This window comes from Anolis carolinensis, chromosome 1 (assembly GCF_035594765.1).
Source record: "Anolis carolinensis isolate JA03-04 chromosome 1, rAnoCar3.1.pri, whole genome shotgun sequence".
NCBI classification, from domain to species: domain Eukaryota; kingdom Metazoa; phylum Chordata; class Lepidosauria; order Squamata; family Dactyloidae; genus Anolis; species Anolis carolinensis.
Genome location: NC_085841.1, coordinates 269,461,109 through 269,487,489, shown reverse-complemented (window position 1 = coordinate 269,487,489; position 26,381 = coordinate 269,461,109). Strand labels below are relative to the sequence as shown.

At 41.2% G+C, this 26,381-nt stretch overlaps 1 protein-coding gene across 2 annotated transcripts; it reads right to left on the bottom strand.

The window, feature by feature from the left end:
• Window positions 1-504: 504 nt before the first annotated feature.
• On the bottom strand, window positions 505-25,987 carry saal1 (serum amyloid A like 1). Of its 2 annotated transcripts, none has more exons than XM_003214744.4 (13): window positions 25,840-25,987; window positions 20,750-20,909; window positions 19,083-19,199; window positions 10,832-10,915; window positions 10,285-10,364; window positions 8,637-8,696; window positions 8,118-8,233; window positions 6,978-7,161; window positions 5,403-5,488; window positions 4,759-4,947; window positions 3,995-4,191; window positions 3,127-3,219; window positions 505-2,117 (listed from the first exon to the last, which is right to left on the bottom strand). In XM_003214744.4, the coding sequence occupies exons 2-13, from the start codon at window positions 20,873-20,875 to the stop codon at window positions 2,025-2,027; spliced, it is 1,425 nt and encodes a 474-aa protein (XP_003214792.1). In that variant the 5' UTR covers window positions 20,876-20,909; window positions 25,840-25,987; the 3' UTR covers window positions 505-2,024. The 2 variants fall into 2 exon arrangements, with proteins under 2 accessions (XP_003214792.1, XP_008105766.1); XM_008107559.3 differs by lacking the exon at window positions 25,840-25,987 and adding an exon at window positions 25,600-25,792.
• Window positions 25,988-26,381: the final 394 nt, after the last annotated feature.

Here is a 26,381-nt window from a genome sequence, read left to right as displayed (position 1 = left end):
TGCTGTGTCTCAGGATAAGGAACTGCCTTCTGGAGAGTCAATGAGCTACTACGTGTCTATAACAAAGGTATTTACAACCCAGGCTTATGTGCAACACTTCTATGCCACTTCTATGGTGCACAATGCCTGTTATAAAATTAATTTTGTGTCACCACATGACAGTAGCTGCTCCTGCATGAGATTTTTACAGGACACTCCTTCTGTTTTACATATTCTAATAGTCATACTACACATTATTGCAACAAAAAGTAATCACTGGTAGCATATAATAAAATGGTGAACAAGTCTTTTACCATGTGTCACAGCCCTTGGCTATTACAATTAGGAACATATTCAATTTCAACTGACTGATTCCTAAATATTCCTCTTCTAGGTCCCTAACAAAAATGAGCCAAGCTAGTTGGACAAGTGTCTTATGAGATGTTTTGTGAAATGCTATTGAAAGTACATTTTCTTATTTACAAACATGTTAACAAAAAATGGGACGGTTTTCAGGGGGCGGAATGGATTAATAGCATTTTAATGCATTTCAGGGGGGAAATTCACCTTGAGATAAGAACAATTTGTGTTAAAGAGTTCGGTCACAGAACACATTAAACTCTTAACTTAAGATATCACTTTGTATCTAAAACACTGTTGCAGTTACTTTGGTAATTATTTCTTAATGTATTTCTCATTGAGCACAAGGCCAACAAAAAGGAACTACCACAGTTAGTGATAACATCTTATAACTAAATTTGATTGAAAATGTGATGTCATGTTGTCATCATGCATTCTACATGAGAAATGGTGGACTATTTTCCTTAGATCAACAGTCAAGAAGAGACAAGGACAACAGTCCTCAACAAACAGTGCAACAAAAATTCAGTGCAGTTCTACAAAATATTCCAATATCCATCATAATTCTTAAAGTCACTGCCAAATATCCATCCTACATTCAGATGGGGTGACTGAAGAATATTTTTTTAAACAAGAGGATTACAAACATGTATCAACAAGAAAGGTTATGAAACATGAGTAGAAAATGTAGTTATACAAAACTCTTTTACTGTGTTTAATAAAAACTAATGTCAAACTTTAGTTACAATATATTTCCAATATATATACAAAACAGATATCAATGCTTGTTTTAGTACAAAAATGCCTATATGAAATCTAAATTTGCTTCCATTCACACACACAGGACTAGCAAGAAAAGATCTTCTAACGGTAACTCTTTTCTTCAAATGCACTGCCTTTCTGGAGGATCCTTTTATCTTGAAAGTGAGATTTGGGGTAAATTTAAGAGGGATTGTTGCAGCACTAAAAACTCCCATTTGTAACTGGAATTGATGTTCCCAGTTGGATCCTGGTTATAGTATCATTGTTTTAAGCCACTGAATTCAAATTTGTTTCCCAGCTAAAATTCCACAACTAATAAGGATTGCAATCAGCACCCTGTGTGCATGTTGTAGTTCTAGCGCTTCAGATAATTAAACACGAGGATACTATTATACACATTCCACTCACAGCCAATACTATGGAGTGCTGCGAGTTACAATCCAACAACCTGTGGAAGGTTGTGCTTGATCCATCAGTTAGACGCAGTTTGGTTCCTACCCATTTTTCATATTCTGCTTTCTCTTTTCTATAACAGGAACAAATTCTGTTGGATTTCTTAACCAATATTACTATTAACAGAGAGATAAAAAAACTCTTGAAAAATATATGAAGTTATACCACTGTTTCATCAAGAACATGAAGACTCACAACATGAATGGCTAAGAACATATAAAACTATGTTTGTGCTTTCCTCTCATTTCAAGCCTATAAAAATAAACATTTCAGGTGCCTATCAGTTTGTCTTCTATAACATTCTCTGTCATTTCCATTCCTCTTTCATGAGTACATTCATTTTACTTTCCTTGTAAAGATGTTCAAGAAAGAGAATTTAAACTTTTTTAAAAATACACTTTCATATTACTTTCTTAAACGGTACTGAACAATTCAAAATCTTCCAGCTAGAAAATGTGGTAAATGTGGTCTTATATCTGGAGTTTTGAGCTTGGGAAGTTTTTTTCTAAGCTGTCTGCAAGGGTCGGATCAGCTTCACGTAGCACTTCAAGAAAGCTCTTCACCTGAAAATAAAATATTAATGTCAACAAACTAAATCAGATGAAACACAGGATTGAATCAGACTAATTAGTCCAACATGTTGAACGAAATAATGAACCATCAAAACTGATTTATTTATACCACTTCAAAAGATGTTGCTGACGCTGCACTATTTAACACTATGCATGTTATTATTACATTTAGCACCTATTATTTGTTTCATCCCAAGGAAATGCCAACTGCTCTTAAAATCATCCAGCATCAGTGAATAGAAGTTGAGTGCAGTAGCCATGAAAAAGAAAGACATGCTTTCTAAAACATATATTGGTTTCATGGATGCCCTGGAAATGCAAAAGTATGCTATTTAAAGAAATAACAAATATGTCCATGGTTTAGAAAAGAAAAACACAATGCCTTTAAAATAGTGTTATTTTTTAATGTAAGTTGTTTTCAATGTGGATTCAGATAACTCTTTAATGCATGGCAGCACCCCCCCACCCCACCCTAAATCATAATTACACTTAAAATACAGTTCTGTCAAATCTCTTACACCTTTTAAAAATATCTTCCATCACATATTATTATAATGGTATTTATCTCGTTAATTTAGAATTCCACTTGATCATTTGATGGTTTACATTTGCCATTGTTTTGACACATATAACTAACAAACGGTTCCCATACAATACCAAATAAGTCTTCTTTTATGTATCCTTTTGCTACTCCTATCTTATATGTTAACTTTCCAAACAGGTCTAGTAACAGGGTTGTTGTATGTTTTCCGGGCTGTATGGCCATGTTCTAGAAGTATTCTAGAATACTTCTAGAAGTATTTCAGAATACTTCTAGAACATGGCCATACAGCCCAGAAAACATACACCAACCCTGTGATCCCGGCCATGAAAGCCTTCGACAACAGATTTCTAGTAACAATTTCTAATAGCAATTTCTCATATGTACACAAGACCAATTATTCTCAAAACTATCTTCCAGTAAATCAAAACAATCACTTCTTTCAGAGGAAATACATACCGAAGATAAATATAAAGGGAGAAGATTTTGAAATACACAGGAACATTTCTCTTCATTTAAATGACCCTGCTTGAGTCCCTCTAGTATGTGTTCCTGAAAATGTCAAAAAACCATTATTAGTTTAACAAATGTTAGTCCAGTAAACATATAATATTACACAAGGAATAAAACACTGACAAGGAAGCTCTAACAGCAGAGGACAAAAGCACACTAGTAACAAGATCCCTAGGACTCTGAGGCATTGAGTAGGATACTAAAATGCTTTAGTATTAGCAACATTTCTATATCTGGAAATCCCTGCCCAGTGCCCAGTATTCAAACAAAATGAGAAACCTCTGTTTCTATATATGGCTTAACTGTGCCTCAACTTCCTCCTGAATGCATTGGAAACTTTAATCAAACTGAGTACAAGAATGGTAAATAAAAGTCCTGCCTGGCCTCCAGGGTATCTCAGACCAAATGGAGAATCAGCAATTAAAATATAAGGACAAATATACATTCTTCTTCACTTAAAATAACATTAGGTACTGACTGAAATAATTCAGTACAGAAATATATTAACTTGTCTGACACACTCTACATTTTACAGCAACTGAAATATTCTTATCAAACTCTTATGTAGCTCAATACAGAGAGCTGTGTCTTAAAGGCAAGCTGGTCACACACACCAAATACTATGTTCTTCATTTTTTGTATGGCAAAACAGTCTTTTGAATTATGTATATCTGGTGAACGCCATTTCCCACATCCTAGAAACCATTTAAAAATAAACTTTTCTATTACTGAAAATGAGCAGTGTTTGTATTACGTAGAATACTAGTGCTGAAAGGAAATATTTTCAGCATCCACAGGCTCATAGGGTCTTTACCTTTGACATTTCCTGAAACATATTGGAGAGTAATTCACAACAGATGTCCTTCACGATTTTTAAATGGAAATCTTCTTCAACTATTTCCAACTTTTCAGGATCTTCTGACTTAGATTTGTTCAAACTGTCACCAGATCTCTTTACACATTCATCCAAGTTTCGTACGACTCTTATTAAACTATCAATCAGAGGCATATCTGACATATAAAACAAAACAAAAATTTTAAAGTTATGCATGAACATATTTTGAATAGTTTCCACTGCAGCAATGGAAATTTGACATTATGGTTTTAATGGAGAATTAAAATATATTTTTTCACTCTCTACAGCCAACTCAACCAATCATTTGCAGTAAATGATAAGGGCGTGAAAGGTATTCCTCAATAAAAGAACCCATGAAAGGGAGAGAGGAATCTAACAAGCAAAATTCACATGCGGGGAGTTTCACATTAAAGATTTTCTACACAGATACCAGCATTTTCTGTGCACAAAAAGAAATCCATGCATACATTTTACATAAAAATCCTAGGTGCTATGCAAGATTCTCAGGAGTCCAGTATTCCCTTCTTCAGGGTTTCCTAACACTTGAGAAGCATATTTCCCTGCCATTCTTCAAATAGTTTTTATTATTATTCTTTCCATTTATAGCATATTCCTGATATTTTTCTCGTTCATTAGGATTCTGGCTTATGTGACAACTTGAAAAGCTATTTTCTGTTTTAAAACTTTAGGCTGCTAAAAGTGATAGGAAAAACAATATTTACTTTTTTCTATCTTGACAAATTCTTGTCTGCTTTGTGAAGAAAAGATGGCTGATAGAACAGACAATATAGAAGCCAAGAGAGTTTTCTGTTCTTGAACGATAATTGGTGGGTCATCTGGCTGGCAGAGTTCACAACAAAACAGATTATGCAGCAAACTCCAAGTTTCTTTTCCATTATCAGGAGACTGTACTTGAGAATAGAAAAACAAAGGTCAATCAATATATGGAATAACTGTTACAAAAGCATTTTTAGGAATGTAAGGATAAATCCAATTTTCTGCTGTACAAACCCTTAGAACTTATTTCCCAACCTTCCTGCAGCTTTCTGCACCACAAGAAAATTGACTCCAAAGCCATTTACGACTCATGACAACCCTATTGTAAATTTATCACTGGTCCAGGGATGCTTGGCATTGCCTTCGTCTGAAGTCTGAAGCTGAGAATTTGAGATTTGCTGAAAGTCTGCAAGCGTGGAATTAAATACAGTCTTTCAGAGTTCTATTCTAACAACTGCAGCACCCCAATAATATGTTTGGGGGCACATCAGGGACTGCACTTCTGCTGGACTCTTCTGTTCCACCAGCAAAGGCTAATTATTTGATGCTGCCAATATTGTCACAATAAACTGTATTTCCAAACTCTTACCAATTGTTTGAATGCCTTCATCCACAGTTGTGAGGAGCTGTAAGATATGCATGTATACATCAAGTCCTTCAGAATTTTTTTCTGAGCTGCAATACAGAATTATAAGTTCCATTTAGAAATATTACTAAGAAATCTGTAAGAGTAAGCATTCCTAACCTACCACCCAAAGATTTCCAAGATTACTACACTCAAAAATTGCTCTTAAAGCTTCCACTTCCAGTAAGATTTAAAAATAGTATTATTAGATGTCATTTATTTTACCCTTTTCTGAACAAATCTCACCTGCCACATTAAGCAAAGGATATTAATTATATGAACAAACTACCCAGTGTACATAATGTTCCTATTTTTGAGAAGGGAGGAAGACTATGGAATTATGATACATTTACATCTAGACAAGTGGTGGTTTATGGACCAGTGCCAAAGCTATTGGCTGCTGGTTTGCCATGAGCTTCCAGGAAAGAATGTGTCTTGGCCAATGGGCGTCAATATGAGAGTGGTCCACGGCACACTAGGGCAAAACCCCACCAAATAGTTCATGAAACACTGATCAAGCCCATATTGTGCTATATCCCAAATGATAGTTGAAACAGTTCATTGAAATATGAACATAAAGGAGCAGTTGAACTAATAATAAGGTAATTGAAGTCACAAGACTTCTTTCTGCAAGAAGCTGTTTCCAAAGACTGCCTCACCTATGACGGTTCTTCAAAAAAAACCAAAACAACCTGTGGATATCTGAGAACAGAAGTAGAACCAAAAATCCGCTAATAAAATGTCTCTACTGTGTTTAATGGAGATACATTTTTCCCTCATTCCTAGGAACTGGTATGATGGTAACTTCAGAGATCAGTTTCTCACAACCATCTTCCCAAAAGGAGAAAAACAGTATGATGTCCTTTAATCAGAGACTATATTCAGAGAGACTCATGTTCAAATCCCCAATCAGCTATGACACTTATTGGTCGATCCCAGGTCAGTCACCCTACCTTACTTCATAGGGTTGTCAGGATAAAATGGAAAGAAAAAAAGTCATATTCACTGCTCTGAGATTTTTGGGGGAAAGATAGAATCAAAATATAAAAAGCACCACAAAAAAGGGATATGAATTAATACTGTTGTACCCATGTCCTATTTGATATTATTCAAAAAAAAATTAAGACTAGGAGCTATGATATAAAAATCAGGTACCAAGATAATATATTTTGTGTGTGTGTGTATATATATACAGTAGTCTCACTTATCCAAGTCTCGCTTATCCAAGCCTCTGGATTATCCAAGCCATTTTTGTAGTCAATGTTTTCAATATATCGTGATATTTTGGTGCTAAATTAGTAAATACAGTAATTACAACATAACATTACTGCGTATTGAGCTACTCTTTCTGTCAAATTTGTTGTTTTGGTGCTTAATTTGTGAAATCATAAGCTAATTTGATGTTTAATAGGCTTTTCCTTAATCCCTCCTTATTATCCAAGATAACGGTTATCCAAGCTTCTGCCGGCCCGTTTAACTTGGATAAGTGAAACTCTACTGTGTATATATATATATATATATATGCAGAAATATACGTACCAGATTTGTTTTGTTGCTTCAAGCAGACAAGGTACAATCTTAAGAACTGGACTCTCATTGGGCGAATCATCCACTGGCTGTGTCACTGACCATTGAGAACCTTTTTTAATCCAGTCTAACATGAGATCTTCATCCAAGTCAAATAACTTATCAACCACTTCGCCTATTTTCACCAGCAACTCCACTGCAACAAAGATTAATCTTAATTTAAACATTTATGAATTTATAGAACATTCATTCCTTTAAACTCCTTACAAGTTATACAAACCAAACCAGTTATTCAGCAACAAATGCACTGTGTTTTATGGCTCCTGAATACCCTAGCACTACACCTCTACATGGAATATAGTAGCAATTAATCTCTAAAATCAGGACAGTAAATAAAGAACAACACTCTGAAAACCCCCAGGCTTTGAAGCCACGAGGCTACTCCATCCCATTCAACCTGCCCAACGATGGATGCCCCTATGTAGAAAGCGGCCAGTCTTTCAAGCTGCAAGACTATTCAGTGCAATTCAAGCTGGCCAAACAATGATTCCCCTACAAAGGAAGTAGCTAGGCTTCAAAGCGGCTCTTTGATTCCCCTAGGTATAACACAGCCAGACATTGAAGCTCCAAAGGTATTCAGTGTAATTCAACCAGACCAACAAGGAATTAACCTTGGTAGAAGGCGGCCAGGCTTTGAAGCAGCGATACTGCTCTCTACTATTGAAGCTGACCAACCAAAGATTCCCCTAGGTAGCAAGCAGCAAGGCTTTGAAGCAGCGAGGCTATTCATTGCAATTATAGCAGCCCAAAAAACAATTCCCCTAAAACACAAGTACCCAGCCTTCCAAGCAGCAAGACTATTCCAGCTCACCAAACAAGGATTCCCATAAGAAGAAAACGGCTAGGCTTTGAGGCTGCAGGGCTATTCACTGCTATTCCACCTGGCCAACAAATGATTCCCATAAGCCACAGTAACATGTGGCCGGGCACAGCTAGTTCCTTATAAAAATGTTTGTTACAAAAATTATTAAATAATATTCTCAAAATTCCTCTTGTGCAGAGTTTTTCAAAAAGACTGGGAATCATGAAACAACGGTACCTCTTTTTTATACTCCTAGGTCTGACAAGAATGTAAACTGTTTGATAGCCTACCATTTGTAGAACTAGACATAATAAAGCAGATACAATCATATACTGATGGACTTTCTCGGAATCTTTCCACCCAAATATCAGCCACTTCAGATTGAGAGAGGCAAGACAGGAGTAACCTAAAGGGAAAATGAAAGTTAACACAGAATTTAAAATAGAAGCTAATTCGACTGCCAATTATATACAATTAGGAATAAAGACTATTGAACGAAACAGAATTTATATCTGGATAGACATATACAAAACTGAACTATTATTTTTTTTCTACACAAATGTTAAAGAGGACCAAGTATATTCCAAATACAATTAATAAAAATCTGGCATATAGTAAGTCAAATTAATTCAAATATGAAGTCAAGGTAAAGGAAGATAAGACTAAGGAACCTCCAGAAGTACATCATATTGAGTTCAATCACATTTTATTTTGAAAATATATAGTTATGTAATGACCTTACTTATTTTCTTCATATGCATTAGGACACCACACAGAACACTATCTGATGTTGACAAAAAATGTCTTACCGGCTTGTTTCAAGGAGGGTTGGGGAATCAGAATCACACAAGCGCAGCAGCACCATCTCCCTGGAAAAGCAACAGTAGACTGTAGAGATTTGGCACAACTTTAAGAACATAGAGTTAGCATGGATTAATTTCCCATCATGTTTAATGAATCTCTGCCCACAATATTATTATTAATAATAATAGTAATAACAATAATAACAACAACAACAACTTTATTTATACCTCGCCACCATCTCCCACAGGGACTCGGGGCAGCTTACAAAATTGCACACAAAGATGCCAAACATAAAATACGTAATTCATAAAATAAAATACATTAACATGAAAACAATAACATTACATTATTACAAACACACTATCAACTCTTGAATAGCCATCTGATCTTTACAGTGCACAAATGCTATATTTGAGCCAGTATAGTAGTGGACCGTATGTTACAACCACCTGTAAAATTGTAATTCAGAGATATGAAATGCCAACCTACAACTCTAATTTTGAGTTGCTGATTCTGTATGGATTTGCTGTACAACTTTTGCCAACAGCACTTAGTATAGAATTTCTAAATCCATTTGTACAAAGAAGTTATGTTATTTAACAGTTCCATGCTCTCAACTAGCTTGCAGACCAATAGTGACAGGTTTGCTGATGGACAGTTTCAAGGCTGAACTGGACATATGAGAATGGTCAAATCTGAAAATCAAGCTCTGTCATGGATGGCTTATAGAGTTGAGTAAATTTAGCTTAGAGAAGGAAACATTCAGAGGTGACATAAGCCATTTTATCGTTTGAAATATCTAAAAATATCTAAAGATGACATGTAAAAATGGAGCGAGTTTATTTTTGTTGTTATTGTTGCTTCAGATACTAGGTCATGAACAAATGAATTCAAGTTACAAGAAAAGAGATTCCACCTGAACATGAGGCAGAACTTCCCTTGGTAATTGCTGTTCAATAGAGGAATAAACTGCTTTGGAGATTGGCTGGCTCTTTTAAAGATAGGTCAGATGGACATCTCTTAGAAGTGTTTCCGCTGTGCATTCTTACATGGCAGGGGATAGACAACATAGCTATTATGATCCAACCTTATCCTATCTTAATACAACTATATTAAAACATACAAGAGAGAATCAGCATTTTATTAGTCCATCCATCTTAACTCTGAGCTAATACTATCCATTTTAATCTTGCACCTGAGTTATCTACTCATATGGAAACCTCCAAAGTGTACTGTTTTTGATGTAATGAAGTCTTTGTGGAGACCATGGTCATACTTTTTTTGCCTTCTTGATAAAATCTTACCAAGCTAATATTAAGTTTATATAAGCTACCTGGAGATTTTCTCCCAGTTCTTCCCCACTTCCTCCCTCAATTTTACCATATTCTCTCCCACTTCTTTTCAATTTGAATCATATCTTCACCGTACTAATTAATTTCCCCTTGTTGCCATGTCTCCTCTTGCTTGGTTTTGTAACTGTTAACATGAGGAATCTCTTTTATTCCAGCACAGGGCCTATGTGCATCAGAAGCACTTTAGTGGAAAACAGTTGAAGCTGGAGTTTGGAAGAGTTATGTTTAATCCATATTTTTTTATTGCATATTTCATTATTTTATAACCAATACAAACCAAAGTACAAAATGTGTCACTTACCCAAGATTCTTATTATTGCTAATAGCAATGCAAACTTCTTGGCAACAGGCCATGTTACCCAATATTCCCACACAGATTTCCTGAAATGTCAAAATATAACATGGTTATTAAACACATAGCAAACCAGTTTAAATTCAACATAAACTGTTTATGATGGGAAAGAATAGCATATTTTTGTGTAGAATAAAATATCACCCATAGTGATATAGGGAATCCCTTGGGTTCCAAAATGCTCTTAAATGTTCTTGAGGACTTTCTGGAGTGGAGAATATCTGAAATCCACAGTGCTGAAGAAAGCAGTCAGCAATCACTGACAATGCCCTATGACGCCTCATCCCTGCACAGCTGGACTAGGCAAACAGGAGTTATTAGAACTTCAGGAAATATTAGATCTTTGATTAACATTTCTTGAATTTCATTTTTGTTGCTATGGCATAGCAAAACCCCAGCACCTTAATGGTCAAATCTTTATCATTCTGACCTTTACCTGAGAAGTCAAAGCACAAAGCATTATTAGTAAATAAGGCAGATTCATAACAGTACTTACAGTAAGTCGGGGACACCTAGACCTTGCAAATACACCCATAAATATATCTGGGGCATTAAACTCTTGTAGAAATAAAGCCACATCCTGAAAACAAGACAGTTTAGTATGTTAATTATTATTACAAAAGAAAGGAGAAAATTTAAAAACAATAAGCCCTTCATTCAGATTCAAGTGTTTTCTGCACTTTAGTATAAGTACATATTTTCTCTATTCTTGCTTACCTAATTGTCATTCCATGGTTTCTTTGCTTGAATTTTTGTTACAATTCAATTTCTCAAGGGCATGATTGGTGACAACTAAACACATTTCTCCATTATACAAAAACATCTGATACCCTAAAGCAGGGGTCCCCAAACTAAGGCCCGGGGGCCGGATACGGCCCTCCAGGGTCATTTACCTGGCCCCCGCCCTTAGTTTTATAATATAATATTTTTATACCCTGTTTCCCCTAAAATAAGACATCCCCAGAAAATAAGACCTAGTAGAGGTTTTGCTGAATTGCTAAATATAAGGCGTCCCCCGAAAGTAAGACCTAGCAAAGTTTTTGTTTGGAAGCATGCCTACCAAACAGAACACCAGAGCATGCAGGATCGGTAAATGTACGTACCATAGAGTGTTGTACATGGAAATAAAGGTAGTAACAAGAAATTCTTGATAGGATTCATAGTTTGTCTGGTTATGCTGGTTTGTGATGACAACTACTGTACAGTATATATAAAATGTTTATTTTTGTTCAATAATAAATGTGAATTCTTCTTCATGGAAAAATAAGACATCCCCTGAAAATAAGACCTAGTGCATCTTTGGGAGCAAAAATTAATATAAGACACTGTTTTATTTTCGGGGAAACACAGTATCAGTTTTAATAATATAATATATTGTATATACATATAATATTGATAAAAATATTATGTTATACAATATAATACTAATAATAATACCACATAATAATATTAATATGTTATATATTACATATACAGTAATATTACAGTATAGTGGTATAGTTCAATATAGTAATATATAATGCTAATATTGTGCTACACTAATAATATAATATGGACAGGTTGCTTACCTGTAACCATGTTTCTTCGAGTGTACTCTGTGAATTCACACTAATGGAGAGGCTGCGCCTGCGCAGGTCCCAACGGAAACTCTTCCCAAGCTGAAGTTTAAATTTTGGCGGTAGCCACGCCCCTCCGTCCCCGGAGGGCATATAAGGCAGCCCTCGGCGCCTGCTCTCCAGTTCCTACGCCGCAAAGGCAACGAGAAAGGAAGAGGGTTTGCCAGAGGGGAAGGAAGGGCGGGCTTGTGTGAATTCACAGAGTACACTCGAAGAAACATGGTTACAGGTAAGCAACCTGTCCTTTTTCTTCGTGTACTCTGTGAATGCACACTAATGGAGACTAGCAAGCTTAGGTCTCGGAGGCGGGCCAAGCAAACCCTGACAACGAGAAAACTGTCCAAACATATGTTTATTAAACATGAAAACATCAAAGAAAACCCTGGTCCAAGGACCCATTAAGGTATTGCATCAAACACACGCCAAACACCGAAGGCAGTTCGGTCAGGCATGATATAACCCTTTAAGAGCACATGTGAAAAACAGGAAAACATCATTCCCCTAAGGGGGAAGGCAATAGCAATAAGGCACGGATCATCAGGAGAGTAGTGCAAACATGTACCAAACAGGAAAAAACAACAAGAGGGTCGCATGAGAAAAAGCACCCACATAGAAGTCATAAATGCAGAAGGTTAGGACAAGCATGAGGATAAAACCGCCCTAGCAAAGGCGGCATCCTTCAAAGTCTTTTGGTCTAACCTGTAGTGAGACACAAATGTAAGGGGGTTAGACCAGATCGCTGCCTTGCAGATGGAGTCCAGGGAAATGCCCCTTAGGAAGGCAGTCGACGTGGAGAGACCTCTCGTCGAACGCGGGCGGACCGACGGGGGAGGAGGTCTTTTGGCTAGTTCATAGGCCAGTTCAATGGCCTGAGCAATCCAGTGTGAGAGTCTTTGAGAAGAAATAGGATTGCCCAGTTTATCTGGGGCATGGGCCACAAAAAGTTTTGGGGTCTTTCGAATGTCCTTAGTACGGTCTCGGTAGAACAGAAGTGCTCTACGCACATCAAGGAGGTGCAGTCTCCGCTCAAGGGGAGACGAGGGGTCTGGGAAGAAGGCGGGAAGGACAATGTCCTGGTTAAGGTGAAAAGCAGAGACCACCTTGGGAAGGAAGGTGATGTCCGGACGGAGAACGGCGCGGTCGTGATGAAAGCGGAGGTAGGGTTCATCGACCCGAAGGGCCGCCAGCTCCGAGGGTCTGCGCGCTGAGGTTATGGCCACCAAGAAGGCAACTTTCCAAGAAAGGAGACGTAGGTCGGTCGAGGCCAAAGGTTCAAAGGGAGAAGCAGTGAGCTGGGAAAGGACAAGCTCGAGGTTCCAGCCTGGGGTAGGAGGTTGGGCCGGTGGGCAGATGTTGTTGTATCCTTTTAAGAAGGTTTTGACGAGGTGATCGGAAAACAATGATGGTCTACCATGCTGCTGAAAGCACCATGATAGAGCGGCCAGGTAAGATTTCATAGAGGCAAGAGAAAGCTTTTGTTCTGCTAGAGACATAAGGAAGTCCAGCACAATCGGTACCGAGGTTGGGAAAGCAGTGATCCCTCGGGAGCGAAGAAAGGAACGAAAGCGAGAGACTTTATAAGTGTAGGCCCTGGTTGTAGCCGGCTTGTGAGCTGCGCGGAGGACCTCTTGTAAGTTCTGCGGGAGGGAGGTCAGGCGAGAATCCTCCAAGCAGTGAGATGTAGAGAGGGGAGATCCGGATGCAGAATCTGGCCGTTTTCTCTGGATAAGAGGTGTGGTAGGAGAGGCAGAGTGAAGAAGGTCGCCTTGGAAAGATGAAGAAGAGCCGGGAACCACGGTTGACGAGGCCAGGCTGGCGCTATCAGGATCGCCGACATCGGTACCGATCGGAGCTTCTGGAGGACCTTCGGTATCAGAGGAAAAGGCGGAAAGAGATAGATTGGTTCCGCCGACCAGTCCAGAAGGAAGGCGTCTCCCAGGCAGCCTGGAGAGGAGGACGGGAGAAGTCTTGCCCCGTACCGAGGCAGCTGAGCGTTCTGGGGAGAAGCGAAGAGGTCTAGGGTGGGGAAACCCCATTTGAGAAAGAGAGAAAGAAGAGTCTCGGGGTCGAGCATCCACTCGTGGGAGGAAGTCGTCATTCTGCTGAGGGCATCTGCCAAGTCGTTGTGGATCCCGGGAAGGTGAGTCGCCGAGATTTGGATGTTGTGGGCTATGCACCAATGCCACAGTTGGGAGGAGAGAAGCATCAGCTTCCTTGAGCCCGTGCCGCCCTGTTTGTTGATGTAGAATACTGCTACTGTGTTGTCTGACTGTACGAGGACAGATCTTTGGGAGATCAGGCGGGAGAAGGCTTTCAGAGCCTTGAAGATAGCAAGGAGTTCGAGAAAGTTTATGTGATTGGCCTTCTCGGAGGGAGACCAGAGGCCCCGAACAGTGAGGCCCTTCATGTGGGCTCCCCAGCCGAAATTGGATGAGTCTGTGGTTATGGTGATCGAGGGAGGAACCGAGTGAAACGGAAGACCCCTGCAGACGTTGGAGAGGGACTTCCACCAGAGAAGCGACCGACGAACATGAGGCGGGATCGAGAGAAACCTCGAGTTGGGGTGGCGAAATGGCTTGAAAACATCTATGAACCACCTCTGCAGGGACCGGAGACGGAGCCTGGCGAACGGGGTCGTGAGGACTGTGGAGGCCATGTGGCCCAGCAGTATTTGAATGGATCGAGCCCGAACTCTTCGGTGGGTCTCGCAGAAGATGATTTGATGACGGAGAGCTAGAAACCTGTCGAGCGGGAGCGAGACAGTCTGAGCGATTGAGTCGAACAGGGCGCCGATGAAGCGGATCTTGTTCGACGGGTTGAGGTGAGATTTTTCGTGGTTTAGCTGGAGACCGAGAGAATCTAGAAGAGAGAGGGTGTAGTCGACGTGTCGACGGAGTAGGACAGGGTCGGATCCGACCAGAAGCCAGTCGTCTAGATAGGGAAAAACTGTGATCCCCTGGAGCCGGAGGTGGGCAGCCACGACAGCGACGACTTTGGTAAAGACCCTTGGGGCGGTAGCGAGGCCAAAGGGCAAAACGGTGAACTGGTAGGTTTGGTCGAGGACCTTGAAAGAGAGGAAGCGCCTGTGGTTTTTTCGAATCGCCACGTGGAAATAGGCGTCTCGGAGGTCTATAGACACGAAGTAGTCTCCGCGGTGAAGCATCGGGAGGATGGAGGCGATGGAGACCATCCTGAACTTGGTTGGGCGTATGAAGACATTGAGCATGCGCAAGTCTAGAATTGGGCGGAGGCCCCCACCCCTCTTCGGGACCGTAAAGTACCTGGAGAAGAAGCTTTGAGGGTCCTGTGCCGATGGAGAAGGCCGAATAGCCCCTTTGGCGAGGAGAGCGTCGACCTCTGCGAGAATTTCTTGAGAGGGGTTGGAGAGAAGGACCTGACCGGTGGGAGGGAGTTCTTCGAATTCTAAGGCATAGCCTTCTTGGACAATTTTTAGAACCCAGGCATCTGAAGTAATAGATTTCCACCGGTGAAAGAAGGGAGCCAGGCGGTCTATAAAGAGACCATGAGGTTGATTTGGTGGAGGAGAGGGGTGCGGAGGAGTGAGAACGACATCGGTACCGGAGAAAGAGTCTTTGGAAGGAGAGATGGCGTCAGGAACGCCGGATAGGTTGACCAGCGGTGGGGGTGGCCCGGCCGCGCTGTCTTTGAGGTTGTGCGGCCCGACGGGGCTGTTGGCGATTTTGGTTGTTCGATACCGAGGGACGTCTGAAAGATTGCTGGCGGTAAGAAGGAGGCGGGAAGCGTCGAAAGCGTTGAGGAAACCACTTGGTGCGGTGAGCCTGGGGTTGATCGCCGCATTTAGTGGCTAGAACTTTAAAGTCATGGTTGGTTTTAAGCTTGTCATCGGTGCCAGCATTAAAGAGGCCCATGGCGTCGAAGGGGAGGTCCTCGATGACCTGCCTCGAGGAAGAAGATAAGCCGGAAGATCTCAGCCAGGCGTGGCGGCGAATGGCAATGGCGTGGGCGATCATCTTGCCGGCCGTGTCGCCCGTATGCTTAGCCATCTGGATTTGATGATGCGCTAACGAATCGGCCTCTTGTTGGAGGGTGGACATGACCGACCGGTCTTCGTCGGACAACTTCGCGAAGAAGGGCTGAGCTTTTTCCCAGAGGATCTGCTGGTATGCCCCCATACAGGCCCCATAGTTCGCCATTCGACAAAGTAGAAGGGCTCCGGAGTAGAGCTTTCTGCCGACCGCGTCGAACCTTTTACCCTCTCTGTCTGCAGGGGTAGTGGATTCACGACCGGAGGACTGAGAGGCCTTCACGACCATGGAATTCGGGTCGGGGTGGTGTTTAAGCCATTCTAAGGTGTCGTCATCCGTACGATACCAAGACTCGATTCTCTTCGAGGTAGGAGGGATCGAGGAGGGGGTTTTCCACGAAGATTGGATAACATCGAGGAGATAGGGTAAGAACGGCAACAGCGTGGCTGGAGGGGCTTGGGCTTGGACCCGTTTGAAAACCGGGTCAGTTACTGCTTTGGAAGTCTGTTTAATTTCTAAACCCAGGGCATCAGCCATTCTAATCATTTGCTCGGAGAAAGCCCGAATGTTGTCGGTAGGCGAAGGAGGATCCACCTCATAGGCATCATGGGGAGGAGAGAGATCGAGGCCTAAGGATACCACCGAGGCCGAGAGAGCAGAATCCGGGCGATCAATCTCTATCTCATCGTCCCCAGCCCCTTGAGGGGACTGGGGGGGAGATGACAACACAGTCTCTGGTGGCGGCACCGCCTCAAGAGCAGGAGCTATCTGCAGCCGAGTTTGTTTGGAGGCCGAAGCCTGGACCGCTCGAGCCAGGCGAGTGGTTTGTCTACCCCGTTCCGGTGTCGAGGTCGGGGGAAAAAGCTGCTGACGAGATGAACGATGAGAAGCAGCAGGTCGAGGAGATGGGACCCTGACCACTGTCTGAGTGGAGTGGTGGGGTGAGTCCTGCAACTCGCCGTCCGAGAGTTGGTGAGGAGAAGGCTGGCGAGGTCGCTGAGCGGGAGCGATCGGAGAAGACCTTCTAGAAGAAGTTGCCGAAGAAGGGACATCCATCTTGGAGGAGGCAGAAGAGGAAGAGCGTTGGGTTGCCCTCTTCTTAGCGAGCGGTTGTTTTGATGGAACCCTCAGGGATTTACCCGGTGTGGGAGGGATCATTGCTGAGTCGGATTGGGTCCGACGAGCTTCCTCATGAGCCCTTTTAAAGGCGATCTTCATCGCGGAGGTCGATGGAGGAGCCCCGAGCTGGGATCGAGCCGAGGAAACGGAAGCTACCGAGCTCGACGTCGAGGAAGGACCGACCCGACCAGAACGTGTCGACACCGTGGCCGTGGTGAGAGTGCACGGTGGTTTAGCGGCCTTGGACGACCTGGAGGCTCTGGACGCCTTAGACGAGACCGAAGGGGCTTTAGCCGCTGAAGACGACATCGATTCCGGGTTAAGCGGCGACTTCGTGCCCGAAGTCGACGGAGCGGGTTCAGGAGCGAGCGATTTTTCGTAGAGCGCCGCTCTAAGCCTCGCGGCTCTATTTTTTCGAGCCTGGGCCGTTAGGGCCAGGCAGAAACGGCAGGTACCGACGACATGTGCTTCTCCGAGGCAGTAGAGGCACTTGGCGTGGCCGTCGGAGTCAGGAATTTTAGCGGCACACTGAGTGCAGCGCTTGAAGCGAGTCGTAGACATGAGAATCCGAAGTGAACCTTGCGGCGGAAAAAAAGGAACTGGAGAGCAGGCGCCGAGGGCTGCCTTATATGCCCTCCGGGGACGGAGGGGCGTGGCTACCGCCAAAATTTAAACTTCAGCTTGGGAAGAGTTTCCGTTGGGACCTGCGCAGGCGCAGCCTCTCCATTAGTGTGCATTCACAGAGTACACGAAGAAAAAATTGTATGTACATACAGCTGCTCTGAGTCCCCTTCGGGGCGAGAAGGGTGGGATATAAATGTAGCAAATAAAGGCAGTAAATAAATAAATAAATAATTTTAGACTTAGGTTCGCCCAAAGTCTGAAATGACTTGAAGGCACACAACAACAACAATCCTAATTCACTTGACTATCTCATTGGCCAGAAGCAGGCCCACACTTTCCATTGAAATCCTGATAGGTTTATGTTGGTTTAAATTGCTTTCATTTTTAAATATTGTATTGTTCTTTCATTGTTATTGTTGTATGCACTACAAATAACACATATGCAGTGTGCATAGGAATTTGTTCGTAATTTTATTCAAATGATAATTCGGCCCCTCAGCAGTCTGAAGTATTGTGGACCGGCCCTCTGCTTTAAAAGTTTGAGGACCCCTGCCCTAAAGGGATCAAATCCTGTGTGATATCTGAACCTAAAGGGAGCCAGGCCTGGTTAGTGTTTGGATGAGAAACCATACAAGAACACTAGGTGCTATATGCAATATTTCAAAGGAATGAACTGGCAAAAACCCTTAGTATTCCTAGCGTAAGAAAATCCTATGAAAAATTCATGGAATTGGCATGGGTCAACTGCTGACCTGAAGGCACATGTGTAAGTATCTGCAATATGTTGCCTATCTACATATGGAAACCACATAAATTTCATGGGAATATTCAGAATTGGTTTTGCCAGTTTCGGACTGAAATATAGCCTTACAGAACCTAGTATTCATTGGCAGTCTTATATCCAAGTAGTACCCTGCTCAGTTTCAATACAGGATCTGGCGCCTTTCAGGTATTTAGGCTGCTGAAGGCACATAAACACACATTAAAAAGGTGTAAGGCAGCCAATAACAATGGGGCCATTTACATTTTTAAAAAACCACCCGTTGTGAAATGGCAGGTGATTTCTGACAGGTAACGTATTTTTTCATGAACAATTCACTACCAAAACAACTGCAGTAACTTACCAAACGGCAGTATATAAAATTCAGTATATTATAGTTCATATCAAAAATTAGTCCCCGTGCCTTTTTAAAAAATAAGACAGCAAAAAAATAATGTCACTTTACTAACAAGAAAACACCGAGAGCAGAATGACTAAGGTGATACATGTTAGCAACAGAACTTTTTTCCTAGCTACTTTATAACAATGCACAATTTTTCTCTTTATCAAGCTTACTCCTAGACAAGTTCAACAATTTCCCAAAGAGCAAAATGTGAATACCTTATCCATGGACATATCCCATACTTTACAAATGTCATTCTCCATATCGTCATCTAACTCCATCTCTTCTTCTTCATCGTTTAACTCAGAATCCTCGTCCTTTTTGGGAGTAATAATCTTACAAAGAGAATTAAAACCACAAATTGGTAAAGGAACGAAAGTAACAATAGGTGAAACCAAAGTTGTGATATTACTAACATTTACAAGGTAGCAAATCCTACAAAACGTAATAGGAAGAATAGCTTTGGACTGAGGAAAAGAAAGGGTCATTTAATCCTGTTCTAGTTATTTTACTTAAAATGACACATACAGAATTTATATACTCAATGGGATATAAAGTACAATTTCCACCCCAGTATGAACTAGTATTGGCAAAATTTCCCCACTGACTTATTGCATCAGTCACCCACAATCAGGTAATAGCTAGACTTCAACAATTAAGCCAACCACATTTTATAGCAGATAATATTCTCTGGATCCCGTACAACTCCACACTCTATTTTAACTCACACCCTGATGCCCCTGAAAAGACTCCCAAAGGCCCAGCCAATTTTTTTTAATGAGGTGAATAATCGCCTCCTAAGATATGAAGATTTGCTTCTCGCTAATACAAATCACCAAAATCAGTTGACCTTAGGTAGAAGCAAAATGTGGAGTCATATTTTTTTTCACTTCCAAATCAAATGAAATGCATTCCTGAGACCCACTACAAAAATCATGGGGTGAAAACTTGTTCTCGTAGCAGAAGCCTATTCTTCAACACAGTACACACAAGGCATTATAGAATACAGGATATATTTCATCTACATTTACACTAGCATAGCAAAACTCAGAAACTGCCTGTATACTTGATAATCTCACTTACATGCTTATGCCCAAATTAATATGGATTGCAACATTTCATAACTATAAATCATGACAAGAAATTAATGATATGAAGAATCATAGTACATATTTGAAAATGTAGCCTTCAACATTATAATAAAACAGTATCAGAAAGGCAGATACGGGAAAAGACTATATTCCATAAAAAAATCTACCATTGTTCTTTTGTCATTTATTTATATTTGATATATTTTTACATATGCAGGCAGTCCCTGAATTACAAACATCCAACTTACAAACTACTCCTAGTGGGGGTGAGACAACAGGAAGTGAGAAAAATTTACCCCTCAGAAGGGAAATTCACTTCTGAAAGAGTTATCATGGGGAAAAGGTCTCAGCTGAAGCTTTATCACCAATCCTTATTTCCACAACAAACCGCATTGTTCAAAATCCAATGATTGCAGGGACAGAAAGTGAGATGAAATCTTCTGAACAAGGGCACAGACAGCAAAACAAACATGGCAGGAGTGTTAATCCTTCCCTATGCTATAAAATATATGTATTTTTGGCTGGAATTACACTTTAAAATGTACCTGTTCTAAGTTACAAACAAATTCAGTTTAAGAACAAACCTACAGAACTTATCTTGTTTGTAACATGGGGACTGCCTGTACACACACATTATTTAAACAGCATCTAAAACTGCCAAAAGAAATCAAAATAATATAAAGTTTGGCAATACATCATTAGCCATCTCCAGGTCTACTTTGGCACTGCAGAGTTTCATGTAACAAATTCTCAGCAGCTCCAACACAGACAGACAGACAATGCATTTAACATACCTCAATAAGTTTGGTAAGGACATTAAATAGCCAGTGTTTGCTATAGACTGTACTTCCAATGGAATCTCCAGCAATGACTGCCTCATCTTCTGAATCACTAGACGGTGGGGATGGATTCCTATCCATGTCTGAGTTACCCAAATGTCAGACCTCTGGGTTCCTACAGAGCAAAGAAAAACCAAGAAGACAATAACTTAAGATTAATAAAGGCTCATCCCACCATTGCATCTTCTCCAAGAACAATAAGAAGCTTCTGATTTGGTTGCCAGTAGATGCAAACACATGACACTATGTGTTTTATAAAAGCAAAAAACAAACCCTTGCAAGACTGGCCTCTCAAACAGAAAGTAGGTATACCATTCATGTTCAAAACTAATGTTTAAAACCTGGACTCACAAATAGTTTAGACCAGGGGTCCCCAAACTAAGGCCCAGGGGCCAGATGCGGCCCTCCAAGGTCATTTACCTGGCCCCCGCCCTCAGTTTTATAATATAATATATTGTATATACATATAATATTGATAATAATCTTATGTTATACAATATAATACTAATAGTAATACCATATAATAATATTAATTATATATTACATATTATATAATAGTATAGTGGTATAGTTCAATATAGTAATATATAAGGCTAATATTGTGTTATGCTAATAATATAATATATTGTATGTACATACAGCTGCTCTGAGGCCCCTTCAGGGTGAGAAGGGTGGGATATAAATGTAGTAAATAAATGCAGTAAATAAATAATTAATTTTAGACTTAGGCTCGGCCAAAGTCTGACATGACTTGAAGGCACACGACAACAACAATCCTAATTAACTTGACTATCTCATTGGCCAGCAGCAGGCCCACATTTTCCATTGAAATCCTAATAGGTTTATGTTGGTTAAAATTGTTTTCATTTTTAAATATTGTATTTTGTTGTTGTTGTTGTTGTTGTTGCACTACAAATAAGGCATGTGCAGTGTGCATAAGAATTTGTTTGTATTTTTTTTCAAATGATAATTCGGCCCCTGAACAGTCTGAAGGATTGTGGACCGGCCCTCTGCTTCAAAAGTTTGGGGACCCCTGGTTTAGACATTGATAAGCCTGCTAAAAGCTTACATGTCGAAGAGTTCCAAAGATACACATTATTTCACATACAACATGCAAAGCACCTTGAACACACATATCCTTACATGTGCTATTGACTTGCTTCTTCTCTGAACTCAATAGACATCTAACTTCAATGTTTTAAACAACTGAAAACTAGTATATGCATAAAACTAAGTATTGTTGGAGCATGGCGCATGTTCCATTGGAGTTAGAGCTAGCAATATGTAGTCTACTAACAGGATTATCCAGAATAAAGGAATATTTTCAAACTGTTATTTTTTAAAAAATAGACAGGAGCTCAATTATGGTACTTAATTAGTTAATTTACAGTACAGTTGGCTTTCTGTATCCATCCACAGATCCAATCAACCACAATTATAAAATATTCCTCCGAAAATCCAAAAGACAAACTTGGATTTTTCTATTTTTTCAAAGAGACATCATTTTACTGTAAGAGCACTTCAGCATTCATGGATGTTTGTATCCATCGGGGGCCTTGTAACTATATCCCACTGTAATTTATAAGCCTGCAAAATTGAAGAATTTCAAAGTGATATGGAAAACAAAGATTTAAAATCAATACAGTGTCTCTATTATTTATAAGATGTGTAGTAGTCAGATCCATACTAATATTGCCTAGTCCCTAGTTATTCTATGCAATTTGTTATGCAGCCTTCCACTTTATCTCATGCCTTCTTCCCATGGTAATAGCTTTGCACTTAGCCCCCGGTGGCGCAATGCCCTTGTGCCGGCAGGTCTGCTGACTTGAAGGTTGGGTTGCTGACCTCAAGGTTGTTGGTTCGAATCCAACCCAGGGAGAGTGCAGATGAGCTCCCTCTGTCATGCGGGGACATGAGAGAAGCCTCCCACAAGGATAGCAAAAGCATCAAAAACATCTAGGCATCCCCTGGGCAACGTCCTTGCAGACGGCCAATTCTCTCACACAATTTCTCTCTTGCAATTTCTCAAGTCACTCCTGACACAGAAAAAACCAACCATTTACAGCCTTTCCAGTAGTTTACCGCCATTGATTGATGAGTGCTGTTTTAATTGAGTTTTAGTTGTTGTTTTATACAGTTTAAACTTTTATACAGTTTAAAATATAATTTAATGTTTTATTTAATTGTATTTTAAACAGTGTTTCATTTATGTTCTGTTTTTAGGCACCTCGTGCCGTGTTTAAGCCACCCCCAAATCCCTCCAGGGAGATGGTGGTGGGGTTCAAGAATAAAGTTGCTATTATTATTATATTGTTATTATTATTATGGTTTGCCAAAAATGATCTTCAACATGTGCCTAAAAGTAAGTATCAGGAAAAAGAGCATGTGACACAGTGGTACCACCCCACTAAAGACCCTGCTACAAGTGATTTGATGTTCAATTCTAGATAGGAAGGAGGTACCTAAGAAGGGGATACAGTAGAATCTTGCAACACCTTTGTGGTAGGCATAATCTTTCAAACTTATGCTACCAATATTTTTCTCTAAAGGTATATCTACACCAGGCATGGGTGAACTTTGCCCCTCCAGATGTTTTGGATTCCAACTACCACAACACAATTCCTAACAGCCTCCCGGCTTTTAGGAATTGTGGGAGTTGAAGTCCAAAACACCTGGAGGGCCATAATTGCGCATTTTGAAATCACTTCAAATTTAACATGTCTAAATGCTATGGAATCATGTGAGTTTATTTATTTATGATATTTCTACCCCGTCCTTCTCCCCAAGGGGACTCAGGGCGGTTTATACAACTGGCAGGATCCTTACCAGTACATCATAATACAACAAAAAGTTGTAGTGTTACGAGGTTTTCAGCCTTCTCTGCCAAAGACTAGCAAACTACAAATCCCATTATTCCACTGGACTGAACTATAGCAGTCAAAATTGTGTCAACCCGCCTTAATTCTACAATTTAGATGCAGCCTTAGTCTCAAAGATGCTCCAGGATCCTTTTGCATACTGTGATATTCCAAGCTAACATAGCTGTATCTTTGAGTGGCAAGAAGGGAATGAAAGATAGCTGATGAAAGGGGGAAGGACGACAAAACGATTTATAGAATCCTAGGGTTGTTTGAGACCCTAAGGGCCTCCATTCTTCCATGCAAGAAGAAGAATCAAAGAACTGTGTTGCTGAAGGCTTTCATTGCCGGAATCACTGGGTTGCTGAGTTTTCCGGGCTGTACTGCCATGTCCAGAAGCATTCTCTCCTGATGTTTCGCCCACATTTATGGCAGATATCCTCAGAGTCTACATAGGGACCACCCAATGTAGCATTGCCCAAACACGAATCAAGGAACATGAAAGGCACTGCAGACTAACTCAACCAAAGGAGTCGGCCATAGCAGAGCACTTGAGGAACCAACCTGGACACAGTGTATTATTTGAGAACACAGAAATGCTGGACCACTCTAACCTCCACCATGTCAGACTATACAGAGAACCCATTGAAATCCATAAGCATGTGGACAATTTTAACAGAAAGGAGGAAACCAAGAAGATGAACATAATCTGGCTACCAGTAGTTAAAAAACTCTAAAATCAGAATAGTAAATAAAGAACAACACTCTGAAAACAGAAGACTTCCAGACAGGAAACGATCAGAGCCAGCTAACATCTCCCAACAAAGGAAGAAAGCAGGAAGCAGCCAGGCTTTGAAGATGCAAGCCTATTCAATGCTAATCAAGGTGGCCAGTTGCACCATTCACACTTGCCTCAAACAGACAAGAGTTCTTTCTCCCACTTTGCGCGTTCCTTCTTCTTCTTCTTCTTCTCTTCTTCATTCAGTCATTTCCGACTCTTCATGACCTCATGGACCAGTCCACGCCAGAGCTCCCTGTTGGCCGTCACCGCCCCCAGTTCCCTCAAGGTCAAGCCAGTCCCTTCAAGGATACCATCCATCCATCTTGCCCTTGGTCGGCCTCTCTTCCTTTTTCCTTCCATTTTCCCCAGCATCATGATCTTTTCCAAGCTTCCCTGTCTTCTCATGATGTGACCAAAATACTTCATCTTTGCCTCTAATATCCTTCCCTCCAGTGAGCAGCCGGGCATTATTTCCTGGAGGATGGACTGGTTGCGAGGCGGCATACCCTCCTATCAAACAAACCATCTTCTTGCGGTCCAAGGCACTCTCAGGATTTTTCTCCAGCACCAAAGTTCAAAAGCATCTATCTTCCTTCGCTCAGCCTTCCTTATGCACGTTCCACAGATATATAAACCCACTTGTCCAGTTTCCAACAGATCTCCCAACCTCTGAGGGTGCCTGCCATAATGTGGGCGAAACTTCAGGACAGAATGCTTCTGGAACATGGCCATAGTTTCCAACAGAACTCACAATCACTGACGATGCCAGCCATTGAGGTGGGCGAAACGTCAGGAAAAAAATGTTTCTGGTACATGGCCATACAGCCCGGAAAACTCACAGCAACCCAAGAATCAAAGCACCCCAGAGAGATGGCCATCAAGCCTCGGCTCAAAAAACTCCAGAGACTCCATCATACTCCGAGGCGGCATATCCCCCTATCAAACAAATAAACAAACAAACGGTAGGCGTCATATTCCCTGCCTAGCATGTCAGAACTAAGGAAATTAACAGTCAGCTCAAAAGCTTTTCTCTTTTTACAGAGCACACAGATCTCTCGGGTGTGGGTTTTTTAGCTCTGCATGGAAGTGAACTCCATTAAATCCTCCCCGCCGCCAAGGATGGGAAGGCCGCCTTTTTGTCCACACCACGTCATTTCCTCACGTACAAAACCCCGGTTTCTTCCAACCCGGAATCCGGATCCTCCCGCCTTCGTCCCTTTCCTTTCCTTCCCGGCGCAGAGTGAGAAGCTGGGAATGTGGAAGTCAACCAAGGAGGCCCTGCGAGGAACTATTACAGCACTGGGGGCCCTTCGGTTTATCAAATGGAGGGGGCAAAGAAGCCGAGGCGAAGGACAAGTGGTCCTGCCGGGTCGGGAGGGTTTTTTTTTTCCTGCCGGGGGACAAACCTTCCCCGCCTCGCAGAAGCCGAAGCGCCGCCTTTCCCGGCCTTCCTCCTTCCAAGGCTCCTCTTCGCCAGGAACGAGGCGGAGGAAGAGGCCCAATTCTGCCCGTCGCAGTGGAAACAAGGCGCCACAGCGCCCCCTGCGGCGGCCCGCTGTATAAACGCCTCCCTTAAAAACACACCTTCCCATGTTTGCCTACATCTAGAGTTGATGCAGTTTGGCACCACTTTAATTGCCTCGTGCAAGGGAAGCGGCCATTTGCTGCCACCAAATTATATTATCTATTTGCTGCCACCAAATTAATAAATAGGTTATAACATATATGTGTCACCGCTCTCCACTGCCAGCATGCAGAGAAACCCAAAAATTGCGAGACACTGTCTTAAGCAGACTGGCCACCTCTTTATAATGTTTCTTAGGAAGATACACAAACACTTGGAGAATTACGATGTTTATTTGTACGTGAACAGAAATGTTGCGTATTGGTTTCAATAAAAGTAACGGCTTAAACGGTGAAGGGCTCTTAAACTGGAGTTTGTTGAAAA